The 16762-nt window shown below is 44.8% G+C and overlaps 1 protein-coding gene across 2 annotated transcripts in view; it reads right to left on the minus strand.

The window, feature by feature from the left end:
* LOC140486985 (MORN repeat-containing protein 1-like) overlaps positions 1–16762 on the minus strand; it is a 194607-nt gene that overhangs the window by 53731 nt on the left and 124114 nt on the right. For both annotated transcript variants that reach the window (XM_072586286.1, XM_072586287.1), the window contains exon 11: positions 555–694. In XM_072586286.1, the coding sequence (XP_072442387.1) occupies positions 555–694 (140 nt within the window). The remainder of the gene's footprint in view (positions 1–554; positions 695–16762) is intronic.

Here is a 16762-nt window from a genome sequence, read left to right on the forward strand (position 1 = left end):
TGAATAAATACTAATCCTCTTAAGTTCAGTTAAGGCTCACCCAGTTAGGCAGTTAACAATTAACAGGGAGGGAGCTCACCATCTACTTTGCTGGCCAGGAGTTTTTCTGAAGATACTTGCAAATGGTAGTCAGCTGAAATATCTCACCAGCCCTGCAGATAGGGGAGTAGGGAATCATTTTGGAAATGTTTTTGTGTACATGAGTGTGAATCTCTCTCCACTCTATCTGCACCTGACCACTATGGAAGCATCTCTCAATTCTGTTTCCATCCCCTCTTGGAGTGAGTCAGTTTTCTCAAACAACATCATGGGTCAGTCTATTTGTGTGCTGAGGCCCTTTTTTATGAAGAGGAACAGAGTCACCATTTGAAGTTAAATATGACTTTTCTTTAGAATTCTTTCCAATTCTAATGAAGTCATATTTAACTCTTCTTCCTTTCACAGACAATTCCAGGCCTGCTGGCTGTCTGCAACACTGTTTTTATTCTAGGTTTCCAGTATTGTGCATAACTTATTTAGAAAGTGGGAAAAGCTCATCTGTTTGAAGATCTTACCTTTTCTAATTCATCCAAAGGTGAATAATTGTCTGGTGGCAAAGCAAATGCAATATTACAAAACACCACATAACCATTTTCTGTTCTCTGATTGGGTGGAGCAGAAGATTCCTTCTCCACTGTTGGCGTGAACTGGGACCCTGCAAAAATACAAACAGTCAACTAGGATGTTGACAATTACCACTAATAACCTGTTGTCAGGAATAGCACTTCAGCATATGGTTCACTGAGCCTTTTATGACATTTCTTTAGCCACAATCTTAGACCTCACCCCATCGCAATATCACTTAAAACACTTTAAAAGCTTGATATAAGATTTTTTTTAAAGCAAGTGAAAACATGCAGTTGTGTTTCATCTGAGAATAGTCAGACAAAATGTTGCAGAACATTCAGACAGGTGCCCAATAGCTCAGTCAAGGAGCCAGGCTTTAAGGAATAACTTTAAGGAGTTGGGAGGGTGAGGGGTGGTGAGGCTTAGGGAAAGAATTTCAGAGCTTAGGGCCCAAACATGGTTGCTAATAATGGAACAATGGGAATTGGGAATGTGTAAGAGGCCAGATTTGGGAAATGGAGAATTCCTGTTGAATTTTGGGGATGGAGGATCCTACAAAGCTAGGGAATGGGAAATTTACTTTCCAAATAAGTGCCTATTTGCTTTTCGAGCTTCTCAATTGATTCTACAACAAGTGTGCTTTGTGGCAGCATTCTGCACTGCCACAACCCTTTCAAGAGGTTTTTGCAGGATTTGTGTTTAACTTGTTCAGTTCAAATGATAAGATGTTGTTTCTCCTTTTTCTAGATTTCCAAATTAAAATTCAAGAAGAATCATTCAATTTCTATCCTGTCAATTATTTTTAATCTCCATTATCAGTTCACCTCCTAACCTTATCACCAAGGAATATAACCCAAGAGTCCCATTACAGGTGTTTGTGCACCATTTTACATTAACTCACAGTCAATTTTGTTTACCAAGTTCCTCTATTGAACATTTTGCAATAGGTGACTGTAACAGCCAAACTCTGAACAATAATGGTACAACAAATTAATGAACAATGAAATGTGACAATGGAACAGATGTTTGAGACTTTAGAGCCTTTAATTCTTGTTCTTGGGATGAGAACTTAGCTGGCATAACCAACATTTCTGAGAAGGTAGTTCCAGACCATCTTGAACCACTGCAGTCTGTGCTAATAGTTCTTTCACAAAGGTGTTCGAAAGGGGGAGCTACAGGATTTTGATCAAATGATGAAGGATTAGATTAGATTCCCTACAGTGTGATAACAGGCCCTCTGGCCCAACAAGTCTACACCAACGGTCTGAAGAAAAACCCACCCAGACCCATTTCCCTCTGACTAATGCACCTAGCACTATGGGCAATTTAGCATAGCCAATTCACCTGACCTGCACATCTTTGGACTGTGGGAGGAAACTCATGCAGACACGGAGAATGTCTGTGTGGAGTTTGCACAGTCACCCAAGGCTGGAATCGAACCTGGGTACCTGGTGCTGTGAGGCAGCAGTGCTAACTACTGAGCCACCGTGGAAAGGAAGAATGGCAAATGCTCAAATCAGATGGTATGTGACTACAAGGGGATGGTGTTCCCATGATGTTGCTGATCTTAGCCTTCCCAGTGGCTGAAAGCATGGCAGCACGAGGTACTGCTGCAATAGATGCACATCCTACAGATAATATACACTGGTCAGTTGCAGAAGACAAATGTATCGAGAGTGGGAATGTCTATTAAGCAGTTTACTTTGTCTTGCATACTTTTGAACTTTTGATTTACTGTCTCCTAGATTGACAATATCTGAATTTTTATATCTCCTCTTTGGATTTAAGCTGCCTTATTGCCTTGCCCATTGTTATCAGCATTGCAGCTCTAACATTTCAGTGCCCTTTGAATTTTAGCCTGTTGTACATCCCTGATTTGAATTGTTCCACATTGATAGCCTTTCTTTCAGCTGACTTGATTCTAAACACTGGAATTCCTTCCCCAAACCTCTCTGCACACCCTTCTGTAAGACGTTCCTCAAAACATATCTCTTTGATCAAGCTTTTGATCACCTATCCTAATATTTCTTTGTGTGATTCAGTCCAAAATTTTTTTTATTGATAATGCTCTTTAGCACCAGAAAGTATTTAATTATGTTATAGGCAGTATATACTTGCATGTTTTTATTGTTGTTGACTGCACACAGTTTGGTGAATGATGTGTGTACAATCATATTCCAGACTTGAACTTCGTGAAAGGTAGACAGGCATTAACATATCTTTTTCCCCACTCTCTCTCTCGGATGCACTCATTCGTTTTGAGTATTTCACCACTCACCATTGATACGTGTGCAGTTTCCAGTGATGGTGGGAACAGGTAGCTAGGTAGTGATCCACAATCAGACCCCACCACCAGAGATATATTTCTTTCCCCACCCTTATCTACGTTCCGCAGAGACCATTCCCTCCTAATCACCAACCCACCCTCAAGTCCTGGCACCTTCCCTTGCCACTGCAAGCAGTGTTAAAACCTGTGCCCATACCTTGCCCCTCACCTCCATCCAAGGCCATGTGGGATCCTTCCACATCCAGCAGAGATTTTCCTGTACATCCAAACACCTTACTTACTGTGTCTGTTGCTCTTGATGTGGTCCCTTCTACATTGGGGAGACAGGATGCCAACTTGTGGAACATTTCAGAGAACATCTCTGGGACACACATTAAACTACCCCACCTCCCTATGGCTGACCATTTCAACTCCCCCTTCCACTCTGCCAAGGACATGCAAATCTTGGGCTGCCTCCACCACCAAACCCTAGCCACCTGATGCCTGTAGGAATAACGCCTCACCTTCTGCCTCCAAACACACAGAATCAACATTGATTTCACCAGTTTCCTCATCTCCCCTCCCCCACCTCATCTCAGATCCAACCATCCAACTTGGTACTGACCTCTTGAACTGTCTTACCTGTCCATCTCCCTTTCTACCCATTCGCTCCATCCTCCCGTCTGAGCTATCACAATTATCTGCACCCACTTATCACCTTCCCAGCTACCTTCTCCCCCACCCTCACTCAGCCCCCTTTACCATGTCCCACATTCCTGATGAAGGGCTCATGCCCGAAACGTCAACTCTCCTGCTTCTTGGATGCTGCCTGACCTGCTGTGCTTTTCCAGCAGTGCACTTTTCGACTCCTTACTCCAGAAGAAATGGAATTAATTGCAGTTCACTATCGCCCACTGGGCTGGGATGAGTTAACCTAACATTAACTGGACATTGTATCGAGGACCTTTCTAGCTCATAAGATCCAGCTGCTCAGAAGGTACTCTATGCCTCAGCTGATTTTTAAACTTGCAAGTTTCTAGAAATGAAGCTTCTTCAATTAACTTTGTGGCCTTTCTCCCTCATGATTTTTTTCCTTTAAATACATCTTCCTACTCATCTCAACCTTTTCAGATGATAGACTTGCCAATTTCTTATCATTCTTCCAAAATTGTTTAAAATAAGATGGTCACAGATTAATGAGCCATGGTTTTGGTCTCCCTTACACGTGAATACACTTTCTTTCTACCGTATCGACCACTTCATAATATTAAAGGTCGCCCCTCCCCTGTTTCTTCACTATAAAGTGATATGGATTTATTTCTCTGATTTTATTTAATGTGAATGGTCTGGTGTATGCTCACTGCCCTTCTTCTGTTCTCCCGTAGCGAAGAGGAATTAAGCAAGGAATTGAAATTAACTGACTTTGTTGAGATAATGAAGCATGGGACTGTATGTAATACCCTGTGGGTAGCAGGGGCAATGTATTTCTGGTCCCTGAGCATCACTATCACCATGGTACTCACTGACTTAAGTTAGAATGCCAAACACAGTGGCAATCATTGATTGTGCCAGAAGAACAGGGGAGATAAATCTGTTTGTGTTAGCAAACAGCTCACTTCCATGCTGTCTGACACTCAGAGTCAATCACCTAATCCTTTCCCATCTGTTCAGATTTTTATTTCTTAAGATTTTTTAAAAAGTTGCAGCAAACATACACATAATTAACTCCTCAGAGGACCTGAAAGACTATGTAACAAAAACGGAGCATGGAACACTTGAGTAAGGCTGGTGATAGCACCAGTGGCAGTGCTATGTAAAATAGCAGAATCTGTTCATCACAACGATAAGAGAACTTTCCCTCGTAGCTCCAGCCTTTTTGTTTCATTTGTTTATAAGGCTTAGTCTGCACAGAAGCTGAGTATTTGCTTCAATCTGGAGGCTATTTTCACTGGCTAATAGGTCACTGGGTGCGATGCATGAAACATGCTCTCAGTTGCCCTTGACAGAGTTAATTGTTAATTTCAGTTATTAATGTAAAAGGTTTATCAAAAGTGAACTGGTTGAATCAAACACTTAATTTATAGGAAGGAATAAGGCCATATCTGTTGCAATTAGTTTAGTACTTAAGTGCACAGATTACAGGTTTATATTTTCTTACTGCCAAACATACCTTGTCTATTTTTACCTGTAGTTTCTCTCCTGTCAGCTACGGTTGCTTACTTGGAATGCAAATTCATAGCTAAGAGGCCATTATTTGTAACCAGCTGCAGAAAACTACCATTGGTAAACTGTTATTGATGTAGAGCATCAGATTGGGCCTTCATATGAGATTAACACACTGGCACTTAGTCTGTGGAAATACCTTAAGTGATTGCAAGTCTTCCCTCTCCCAGTGCACTGAGGGTGATGGTACTGTTCCTCCTGCCCCATCTTCTGGAATGACCTAGCTCAGCAAAAGACTGAGGCCAAAACAGCTTGCATGCTGTATTTAGTCAATAAGCTTGGTCTGTACAGTGTGAGAGAAATGGGTAATTTCTTGACTGAACATATAGTTTTGCAGTACATGCCCTTTCTCAACACTGATAATGTTATTTGACTATTGTACACCTAAGTGCATATGTCTGAATGCATTGGATGTCAATTTTGTCCTATTACAAATTCCATTGTTGGCATTTATAATGAAAATTGCCTATGTAAACTTTTTGTGCTGCAATTATACCCTCCCTGCAGTAGAGGTACAATAGCTTTATCTGAATAATCTTAATTTTCTGTTGCTATACCACAAGAAACAGGATAGCCTTTTTGCAGGGAGATCTTCTCCACAAAGAACCCAATTCTGTTAATTCATAAACTTAAAAAAGACCACTTTACTAATCAGAATTGTGGTTGTCCTACACTATTCTGTGTACCAACATTTCTTAAGTGTATGGTGAATATTAGATGTTCAGTGATTAAACAGACGGTCACCTCTAGGGTCTCAGTTAGAATGTGACCCAGAGTAATGGGATGACCTCTCTTGTTCTGCTCTGGGGCTTGTTTTATTCTCTATCAGCTGTTTCTTCACCCCTCTTCCCTCCAGCATCTTCTGTGCTGATTTCAGTCTTCCTCTCTCAGCCACTACAAAGAATCCTACATAAGATAAGCCTGGCAAGGATTGGCAGCATAGGAGCGAGACATTTTGCAGCACAAACCTGCATTAAAGTAGCAGTTTCATTCAGAGAAATAATAAAGATTTGTAAGAGAAGAGGTTGGGAATTAAAAGATTTTCCGTGTCGAGAGTGTGGTGCTGGAAAAGCACAGCAGGTCAGGCAGCATTCAAGGAGCAGGAGAATTGATGTTTCGGGCATTAGTCCTTCATCAGGAAAGAGGCTTGTGGGCTGGGGGGGACTGAGAGATAAATGGGAGGGTGTGGGGCTGAGGGGAAGGAAGCTGAGAATGCAATAGGTAAATGAAGGTGGGTGGGAAAGTGATAGGTCGGAGAGGAGGATGGAGTGGATAAGTGGGTAAGACGATGTACAGGGTAAAAACAATGACTGCAGATGCTGGAAACCAGATTTTGGATTGGTGGTGCTGGAAGAGCACAGCAGTTCAGGCAGCATCCGAGGAGCAGCAAAATTGACGTTTCGGGCAAAGGCCCTTCATCAGGAATAAAGGCAGTGAGCCTGAAGCGTGAAGAGATAAGCTAGAGGAGGGTGGGGGTGGGGAGAGAGTAGCATAGAGTACAATGGGTGAGTGGGGGAGGGAATGAAGGTGATAGGTCAAGGAGGAGGGTGGAGTGGATAGGTGGAAAAGAAGATAGGCAGGTAGGACAAGTCATGTACACAGTGCTGAGCTGGAAGTTTGGAACTAGGGTGAGGTGGGGGAAAGGGAAATGAGGAAACTGTTGAAGTCCACATTGATGCCCTGGGGTTGAAGTGTTCTGAGGCGGAAGATGAGGCGTTCTTCCTCCAGGTGTCTGGTGGTGAGGGAGCGGCGGTGAAGGAGGCCCAGAACCTCCATGTCCTCGGCAGAGTGGGAGGGGGAGTTGAAATGTTGGGCCACAGGGCGGTGGGGTTGATTGGTGCGGGTGTCCCGGAGATGTTCCCTAAAGCACTCTGCTAGGAGGCGTCCAGTCTCCCCAATGTAGAGGAGACCGCATCGGGAGCAACGGATGCAATAAATGATATTGGTGGATGTACAAGTAAAACTTTGATGGATGTGGAAGGCTCCTTTAGGGCCTTGGATGGAGGTGAGGGAGGAGGTGTGGGCACAGGTTTTGCAGTTCCTGCGGTGGCAGGGGAAGGTGCCAGGATGGGAGGGTGGGTTGTAGGGGGGCGTGGACCTGACCAGATAGTCACGGAGGGAATGGTCTTTGCGGAAGGAGGAAAGAGGTGGGGAGGGAAATATATCCCTGGTGGTGGGGTCTTTTTTGGAGGTGGCGGAAATATCGGCGGATGATTTGGTTTTTGCGAAGGTTGGTAGGGTGGAAGGTGAGCACCAGGGGCGTTCTGTCCTTGTTACGTTTGGAGGGGTTGGGTCCAAGGGCGGAGGTGCGGGATGTGGACGAAATGCATTGGAGGTCATCTTTAACCACGTGGGAAGGAAATTGTGGTCTCTAAAGAAGGAGGCCATCTGGTGTGTTCTGTGGTGGAACTGGTCCTCCTGGGAGCAGATACGGCGGAGACGGAGGAATTGGGAATACGGGATGGCATTTTTGGCAGTGTTAAGTCGGTCGTCATTAATGGAGATGGAGAGGTCCAGGAAGGGGAGGAATGTGTCAGAGATGGTCCAGGTAAATTTAAGGTCAGGGTAGAATGTGTTGGTGAAGTTGATGAATTGCTCAACCTCCTCGCGGGAGCACGAGGTGGCGCCAATGCAGTCATCAATGTAGGGGAGGAAGAAGTGGGGAGTGGTGCCGGTGTAATTACGGAAGATGGACTGTTCTATGTAGCCAACAAAGAGACAGGTATAGTTGGGGCCCATACAAGAGTTGCAGAATGAATGGTCTCTCTGAAACACTGATAGGGGTGGTGAGGAAAATATAGCCCTAGTGGTGGGATCTGTTTGTAGGTGGTGGAAGTGGTGAAGGATGATGCGATGTACACAGAGGTTGGTGGGGTGGAAGGTGAGGACCAGGGGGTTCTGACCTTTGTTCCATTGGGAGGGGTAGGATGCAAGGGAGAGGTATGGAAAATAGAGGAGATGCATTGTCAACTACATGGGGGCAGAAATTGCGGTCTTTGAAGAAGGAGGCCGTCTGGGATTTTCTATGATTGAATTGGTCATCCTGGATACAGATGCTGTGGAGGCAGAGGAATTGGGATTAAGGGATGGCGTTTTTTGAGTGTGAGGAGGTGTAGTCCAGGTTTGATAGTCCAGGCTTAAAAAGCTTTGGTTCAAAGCTAATCACCTAAGCAGACCAAGTGAAGTTAATTTAGGGTTGTGTGAATCATATATCAGGAAGTAATGACAACATATAAAACCTGAGTAAAATAGATGAAATTATTCTATTAGAACAGTCGAGGGACATTGAAGGAGCAATACTCTACATGCAAGTCTTTCTATTGGTTTGGAGTAGAGCTTTCTCCAAGGTGCTATGTTAATACACCCTGTAAATCCTTAAAATTGACTTGTTAATGACTAATTTAAAATAGAATATAGAGGAACACATTCAAACACATTAATCCATCCATATAAAATAGAACACAGCGTAAAAGGTTGAGCTCCAAGTTGTCAAAGAACTAAGGCTTTAGCCATGTGCAGGAGTGGAGCTGAAAATGCATCTTTGCAAGATTGTTCTGGTGACCACAATGACTGGAGAAAGCAATTCTCATCCAAGACTGGATGTCATGTACATACACAAGGAGAATGAGCAGTGTCAGAGAGGTAGGATTGGCTGTCCCTGGTGTATTAGTGGGTTACATTGCCATGAATGAGAAAGAGGAAGGGACTCGAGGCTGGACACTTGGGACACTCTGGAGTAGAATTTTAGGAAGGAATGGAAGCCAATGTTTAGTGTTCTGTCTCACTGAACATACTTGAGGGAGCACTGAGGAAGCCACTAACATATAAAGAAGCAGTTGCATTGGGCACTTTTGATTGAGAAAAATAGATTTTTCCTCTTTTGATCATGTTTGCAATCTAATATTTGTGTACCAATGCAGTTGCGTTCTAAACCACAGTTTACGGCTGACAGCAATATATTTTCCTCAATTTCAAATAGGTGGGAGTTCACACGTATTACTTTTTGGCTCATCATTTACTTGTATGATCAATGTGATTCTAATTTACTATAGTGCAAGTTGGACTATGGATCTGCCACGACAATGCCAACGTACCAATGGGAGACACATTGGTCAGCAGTGCTGCATCATAGTGCCAGGGACCCAGGCTCAATTCCAGCTTTGGGTGTCTGTCTGTGTGCAGTTTGCATGTTCTGCCTGTGTCTTTGTGAGTTTCTACCGAGTGATTCAGTTTCTTCCTATAATCCAGTGATGTGTAGGTTAGGTGGATTGGCCATGCTAAATTGTCCTTCGTGTTTAGGGATGTTCAGGTTTGGAAGATTAGCCATGGGAAATGCAGGGTATGGGGACAGGGTAGAGGTCTGTGTGTGAGATGCTCTTTGGAAGGTCCATGCTGACTTGACAGGCTAAATGGCATCTTTTTTTTCACTGTAGGGTTTCTAAGATTCAACTGAGTGATTGGAAAGAAAATCAATATAGAAAAGTTTTAAAAGTCTATGGAGAGAGAACTGACTGAGGAAGATAGTCAAGAACAGAGTGGGAGATGTCACATGGAAATGAGAATATTTCCACATTCTCAGCCTTTTCTTCTCAATGTTTGCCAAACATGGCATTTGACACTCCTGGAGTAAAGTGGTGCTGGAAAAGCACACCAAAGACCAGGGCCTCCAAGCCCTCCGTTTCGTCCTCTCCCGACGTTCCCATCAGTACCCTTCCACTGACACACTCATTCGTTTGGTCGAACTGGTCCTCACCCTTAACAATTTCTCCTTCGAATCCTCCCACTTCCTCCAGACCAAAGGGGTAGCCATTGGCCCCAGCATGGGCCCCAGCTATGCCTGTCTCTTTGTTGGCTACATAGAACAGTCGATCTTCCGTAATTACACCGGCACCACTCCCCACCACTTCCTCCCCTACATTGATGACTGCATTGGCGCCACCTCGTGCTCCCGCGAGGAGGTTGAGCAATTTGTCAACTTCACCAACACATTCCACCCTGACCTTAAATTTACCTGGACCATCTCTGACACATTCCTCCCCTTCCTGGACCTCTCCATCTCCATTAATGACGACCGACTTGACACTGACATTTTTTACAAACCCACCGAATCCTACAGCTACCTGGATTACACCTCTTCCCACCCTACCTCCTGCAAAAATGCCATCCCGTATTCCCAATTCCTCCGCCTTCGCCGTATCTGCTCCCAGGAGGACCAGTTCCACCACAGAACACACCAGAAGGCCTCCTTTTTCAGAGACCGTAATTTACTTTCCCACATGGTTAAAGGTGCCCTCCAACGCATCTCGTCCACATCTCGCCCCTCCACCCTCAGACCCTATCCCTCCAACTGTAACAAGGACAGAACCCCCCCGATGCTCACCTTCCACCCTACCAACCTTTGCATAAACCAAATCATCCGCCGATATTTCCGCCACCTCCAAACGGAACCCACCACCAGGGATATATTTCCCTCCCCACCCCTTTCCGCCTTCCGCAAAGACTGTTCCCTCCGTGACTTCCTGGTCAGGTCCATGTCCCCCCCAACAACCCACTCTCCCATCTTGGTACCTTCCCCTGCCACCGCAGGAACTGCAAAACCTGCGCCCACACCTCCTCCCTCACCTCCATCCAAGGCCCTAAAGGAGCCTTCCACATCCATCAAAGTTTTACCTGCACATCCACCAATATCATTTATTGTATCCGTTGCTCCCGATGCGGTCTCCTCTACATTGGGGAGACTGGATGCCTCCTAGCAGAGCACTTTAGGGAACATCTCTGGGATACCCGCACCAATCAACCATACCACCCTGTGGCCCAACATTTCAACTCCCCCTCCCACTCAGCCGAGGACATGGAGGTCCTGGGCCTCCTTCACCGCCGCTCCCTCACCACCCGACGCCTGGAGGAAGAACTCCTCATCTTCCGCCTCGGAACACTTCAACCCCAGGGCATCAATGTGGACTTCAGTTTCCTCATTTCCCCTTCCCCCCACCTCACCCCAGTTCCAAACTTCCAGCTCAGCACTGTCCCCATGATCTGTCCTACCTGCCTATCTTCCTTCTCACCTTTCCACTCCACCCTCCTCTCTGACCTGTCACCTTCATCCCCACCCCACTCACCTATTGTACTCTATGCTACTTTCTCCCCATCCCCACTCTCCTTTCATTTATCTCTCCACCCTTCAGGCACTCTGCCTGTATTCCTGATGAAGGGCTTTTGCCCAAAACGTCAATTTTCCTGCTCCTCGGATGCTGCCTGAACTGCTGTGCTTTTCCAGCACCACTCTAATCCAGAATCTGGTTTCCAGCATCTGCAGTCATTATTTTTACCTATTTGACACTCCTGCACTATCCTCACTGATCTTGATTTATGCCAGACTATCCTATGTAGTTTGCATCCTTTTCTGAAGGTCTTCACTTTTGCCAGCCTTTTTTGAAGGAGCTAACTTTGAGACTGTTAGTGTTCTACAAGCACCAACAATCCTATGGCACCTTGGCAGCGCACAGATGACCAGAGCGATGCTGAGAACTTGGCACAGAGGAAAGACAGGCGCAAAGCAGACGCTTGCCATTCCCCATCCAGCTGCACCTGGAATCAATGATTCATTAAAACAAAACAGCTTGTCAGTTTGAAGCTTCACATTTTTGACATGACAGAATTCTGTAATATGCCTATGTTCAATGTTGGCAGGTTTATAAAGCTACTGGCATATGTACAAAGAGAAAGAGACATGAGGCAATATCATTGGCATTCTTTCCTTGATGACCCTCAGACTACTTGGTAGCAGATTACATCAGATCTGAACCTGATCCTGCTCCCCACAAATGTCTACACAAATTAAGATCACTGAGAGATCAGAAGTAATTTTCCCCAGCAAACTCAGCACTGCTCTAAGACTCTTTGTAAGAAAGCAAATCTTGCTTTTACATCGTCTCTTTAGATATTCAGCATGTACCAAGGCACTTTACATCCAATAAAGTCCTTTTGAAGAGTAGTGTTGCAAAGTAAGCTGCGGAACACTCCGTTTGTCCTCAGCAAGCTCCGACATCTAACTATGATAATAGCTAGATTAATTTTTAGCTCAGGGATACATGTTGGGCTATGTCTTACTCAAATAGTGACATTAGACACTTTACATCAGAGGGAGCAGAATCGGGCTTTGGCTTAAAGATGCCACTGAAAAATGTGTTGCTGGAAAAGCGCAGCAGGTCAGGCAGCATCCGAGGAGCAGGAGAATCGACGTTTCAGGCATGAGCCCTTCTTCAGGAATGAGGAGGGTGTGCCAAGCAGGCTAAGATAAAAGGTAGGAAGGAGGAACTTGGGGGAAGGGTGTTGGGAATGCGATAGGTGGATGGAGGTTAAGGTGAGTGTGATAAGCCGGAGAGGGGGTGGGGGCAGAGAGGTCGGGAAGAAGATTGCAGGTCAAGAAGACAGTGCTGAGTCCGAGGGTTGGGACTGAGATAAGGTGGGGGGAGGGGAAATGAGAAAGCTGGAGAAATCTGCATTCATCCCTTGTGGTTGGAGGGTTCCTAGGTGGAAGATGAGGTGCTCTTCCTCCAGGCATCGTGTTGCCATGGTCTGGCGATGCCTGGAGGATGAGCTTTCTCATTTCCCCTCCTCCCACCTTATCTCAGTCCCAACCCTTAGACTCAGCACTGTCTTCTTGACCTGCAATCTTCTTCCTGACCTCTCCACCCCCACCCTCTCTCCGGCCTATCACCCTCACCATAACCTCCTTCCACCTATCGCACTCCCAACACCCCTCCCCCAAGTCCCTCCTCCCTACTTTTTATCTTAGCCTGCTTGGCACACCCTCCTCATTCCTGAAGAAGGGCTTATGCCCGAAACGTCGATTCTCCTGCTCCTTGGATGCTGCCTGACCTGCTGCGCTTTTCCAGCAACACATTTTTCAGCTCTGATCTCCAGTATCTGCAGTTCTCACTTTCTCCTCCTTAAAGATGCCACCTCTGACTACAGTACTTCCTCAGTACTGCTGTAAAAATGTCAGGTCAAATTATGGAAATTTGAGTCTGCAACTGCCGACCCACAGCAAGAGCAATACTCACTGAGCCATCGTATTTACAGCAAAATCTGAGGAATGAATTCTACCATTTTCCTGAATCTCTGGCTCAATTTTGCACCGCCTTTGCCAACTGAAGCATTAGGAGAGTTGCTGAGATACCCCTGAGATAATACTGCAATTCCAGTACTGAAACTGTGTTAATAGGTAACATGTCAGATCATTCTTCCTGTGATTCTCTGAGCTGTGATCCCAGTGAGTATAGCTTTTCACTTGGATTGCAAAAGTATAGCTAAAAGACTTCTGAAGTTCTGCTGCATGCCGCAGTACATGTGTATTAATATCATAATGTCATTGCTGCATTCAAGCCAGGCAGCTTCAGGAGGTGGAGAAGTCTATGTTTCGAGTGTAACCATGCCTGAAGAAGGGTTACACCAGAAAGGTCGACTTCTGCACCTCCTGATGCTGCCTGACTTGCTGTGTTTTCCAGCCTCCTGCCTGTTTAACTTGGATTCCAGCTTTTGCAGTTTTTTTTGTTTCTAACCATTGCTTCATTCAAAAACTGCTGTGGGCATGAAGGTGAAAGTGATATATTTGACTACTGTCCTTGATTGTTCAATTAAACCACACAAGCTGGAAGATCCTAGATTCTATTCCTACTCTGTATTGAGATACATCTAATCATAGCCAGGGCAATAATTGGGAAACTACAATTAGTTTCAGTGCCTGCTAGACTGGGTAGGAGGTAGGGAAGTGAAAAGAAAAATCAATTTCTGGTTGTTATACAGTAACCTTTCTATAAATCACATGTCTACTGAACAAAAACCACAGTCACCATGGTGTTTACTATCAAAACCCAATCATGAGAGAAATATTGAAAGCCAGCTAGTGCCTGTGGAACTGTACCCCAGTCAGAAACCAATAACTTTAGGGGAGGCCAGAAGATTGAAAATAACAGAAAATCTTTCTGCATGCCCACACATCGCTGTGTTTGCTAAGTAGAATGTTGAATATATTGCTCCCTTCACCATTGGCAATGCTTACAATAGCCACTGCTTGCCAACACTGTGTGAGCTCTTTTGATTCAATGTAAAATCATTTACCATTAGATGTGTTAATGTAATAGCTGAATGGCTTAATTAATTTTGAGTGGGTAATAAGTTCTATTTGACAATTCATTATTTTTCCTTTAGGGGGTCAGAAAATAGCTTAACTCACTCACTGCACATTGGCAATGTCACCTCAATTGACCCAGATTCAACGCATTGTCTACTTGTGCTCCTAGAAATTTCTCTATAAATGAACGTAGTGATTTTATTTTAAGAAAAGAAAGAAGGTAAGACAACAGAATCCTGAGAAATATTGGACAAGACTGAGGTCTTGTCGGATGGTCATATATATGTAAAAATCCGAAAACAATGAGTAAATCAAAATGATTTCATTGCTGAGGCTAGACATGAAAATTAGGCAAAAGTGAGGACTGCAGATGCTGGAAATCAGAGTTTAGATTAGAGTGGTGCTGGAAAAGCACAGCAGGTCAAGCAGCATCCGAGGAGCAGGAAAATTGATGCTTTAGGCAAAAGCCCTTCATCCGGGGTGGAGGCTCCCTGCCTTCATTCCTGATGAAGGGCTTTTGCCCGAAATGTTGATTTTTCCTGTTCCTTAGAAGCTGCCTGACCTGCTGTGCTTTTCCAGCACCACTTTAATCTAGACATGAAAATTGTCTCTTTGATGGTGTTCATTTGTACATTACCCAGTGCACCTCTATGATTTGAAGCAGAAACAGATTTTAGACCTATTGCTTTTTTTTGTCTCTTATCTCAACCAAGCGTGCTATGAGAATGTCCTTCGAGCTCTTGGCCTGCCAGAGTGATGGCAGGAAGGGAAAGAGTGGATTGGGTTGCTACTTTTCATTTTACTTGATGCCAAGGTATGTTGGGTGTACACAGGATAAGACTCGGTTGTGATGCCCTCAGTAAGCAAACGACATTGGTGGGCTCAGACATAAAGAATAACCAGCTGTCAAAGAGCTGTTGCTGGGACCTGAGCAAGAATCAATACACATGGTGGGAAGGGCAATAACTTTATGTTAATGGGGTTGACTTCAGCAGCAAATTCACCGGTCAATATTAAGAGTTAAAATAATTCTCTTCTGGTGAAATCATTTAACTACCGTACTCACTTGACATGTAATGACTTTCTGTATCCTCCTTGTAAATTCCCTCGTACTTCACATTACATTGCAGCTGTACAATATTTTTAGCTTATGCCCCTTTGATTCTCCAGACACTTCATTGCTCTGCTTTTGAATTAATTTGTGAAAGGCATTATCAGCCCATTTACTCTCCTGCATTAGATATTTTTAATCAGCGATGTTATGACACAGCTCTGGAACAGGCAGGACTTGAACCCTACCGGCCCAACTCTCATGTACTATATAACTGTGACTCATCAAAGGTGCAAGCATCATATTTATAATTTGCTTTGTTAAATGATTCACTTACCCTCTGATACTTCAGTGGAGCTGCGTTTTGAGTATTAGGGGATACAGTCTGTGCCAGTACTTCTCCCACAACAACCAATCTGGACATCTTGTGAGCAACAAATGAACACAAGTGCTGTCCCGAACAGAGCCTGAAGAGAAATCCAGCTGTTGGTCTATCAGCTGTCTGTCACTTAATTTGCAGCAATTAGTTGCACAATATCACTGAGAGGGACTACAGGCAAGTCCCTACCCAGCTGCATATCTGCAAACTGTCAATAGTGGTTAGCAGCAGGGGCAAGGTACATATTTGTAAAGCTATGCCTTAAAATGGGAGGGCCATAATAATACTCTGCAAAACTATAATTGCTTCTAAGGTTCTAGACCTAGCCCCATAACTATAGCCAAATGGATTATCTATTTTTCTTCTATCAGCTGCCTCTCAGGAGTGTTTCCATAGCTGGTCACCAGGTTGAAAGAATAGGATGCTAACTCACTGATTTGCTCAGTCTTGCTTTAATACTTACTAGAGGTCAACATTAACCTGAATTCAGTTTAAGAGTGAGTGTCTGGTAAATCCAGTTGATTGATGGGATGATTGCCTCCTCCGCCTCAGCCGTATCTGCTCCCAGGAGGACCAGTTCCACCACAGAACACACCAGATGGCCTCCTTCTTTAGAGACCGCAATTTCCCTTCCCACATGGTTAAAGATGCCCTCCAACGCATCTTGTCCACATCCCGCACCTCCGCCCTCAGACCCCACCCCTCCAACCGTAACAAGGACAGAACGCCCCTGGTGCTCACCTTCCACTCTACCAACCTTCGCATAAACCAAATCATCCACCGACATTTCTGCCACCTCCAAAAAGACCCCACCACCAGGGATATATTTCCCACCCCACCCCTTTCCACCTTCCGCAAAGACCATTCCCTCCGTGACTACCTGGTCAGGTCCACGCGCCCCTACAACCCACCCTCCCATCCTGGCACCTTCCCCTGCCACCGCAGGAACTGTAAAACCTGCGCCCACACCTCCTCCCTCACCTCCATCCAAGGCCCTAAAGGAGCCTTCCACATCCATCAAAGTTTCACCTGCACATCCACTAATATCATTTGTTGTATCCGTTGCTCCCGATGCGGTCTCCTCTACATTGGGGAGACTGG

This window comes from Chiloscyllium punctatum, chromosome 16 (assembly GCF_047496795.1).
Source record: "Chiloscyllium punctatum isolate Juve2018m chromosome 16, sChiPun1.3, whole genome shotgun sequence".
Classification (NCBI taxonomy): domain Eukaryota; kingdom Metazoa; phylum Chordata; class Chondrichthyes; order Orectolobiformes; family Hemiscylliidae; genus Chiloscyllium; species Chiloscyllium punctatum.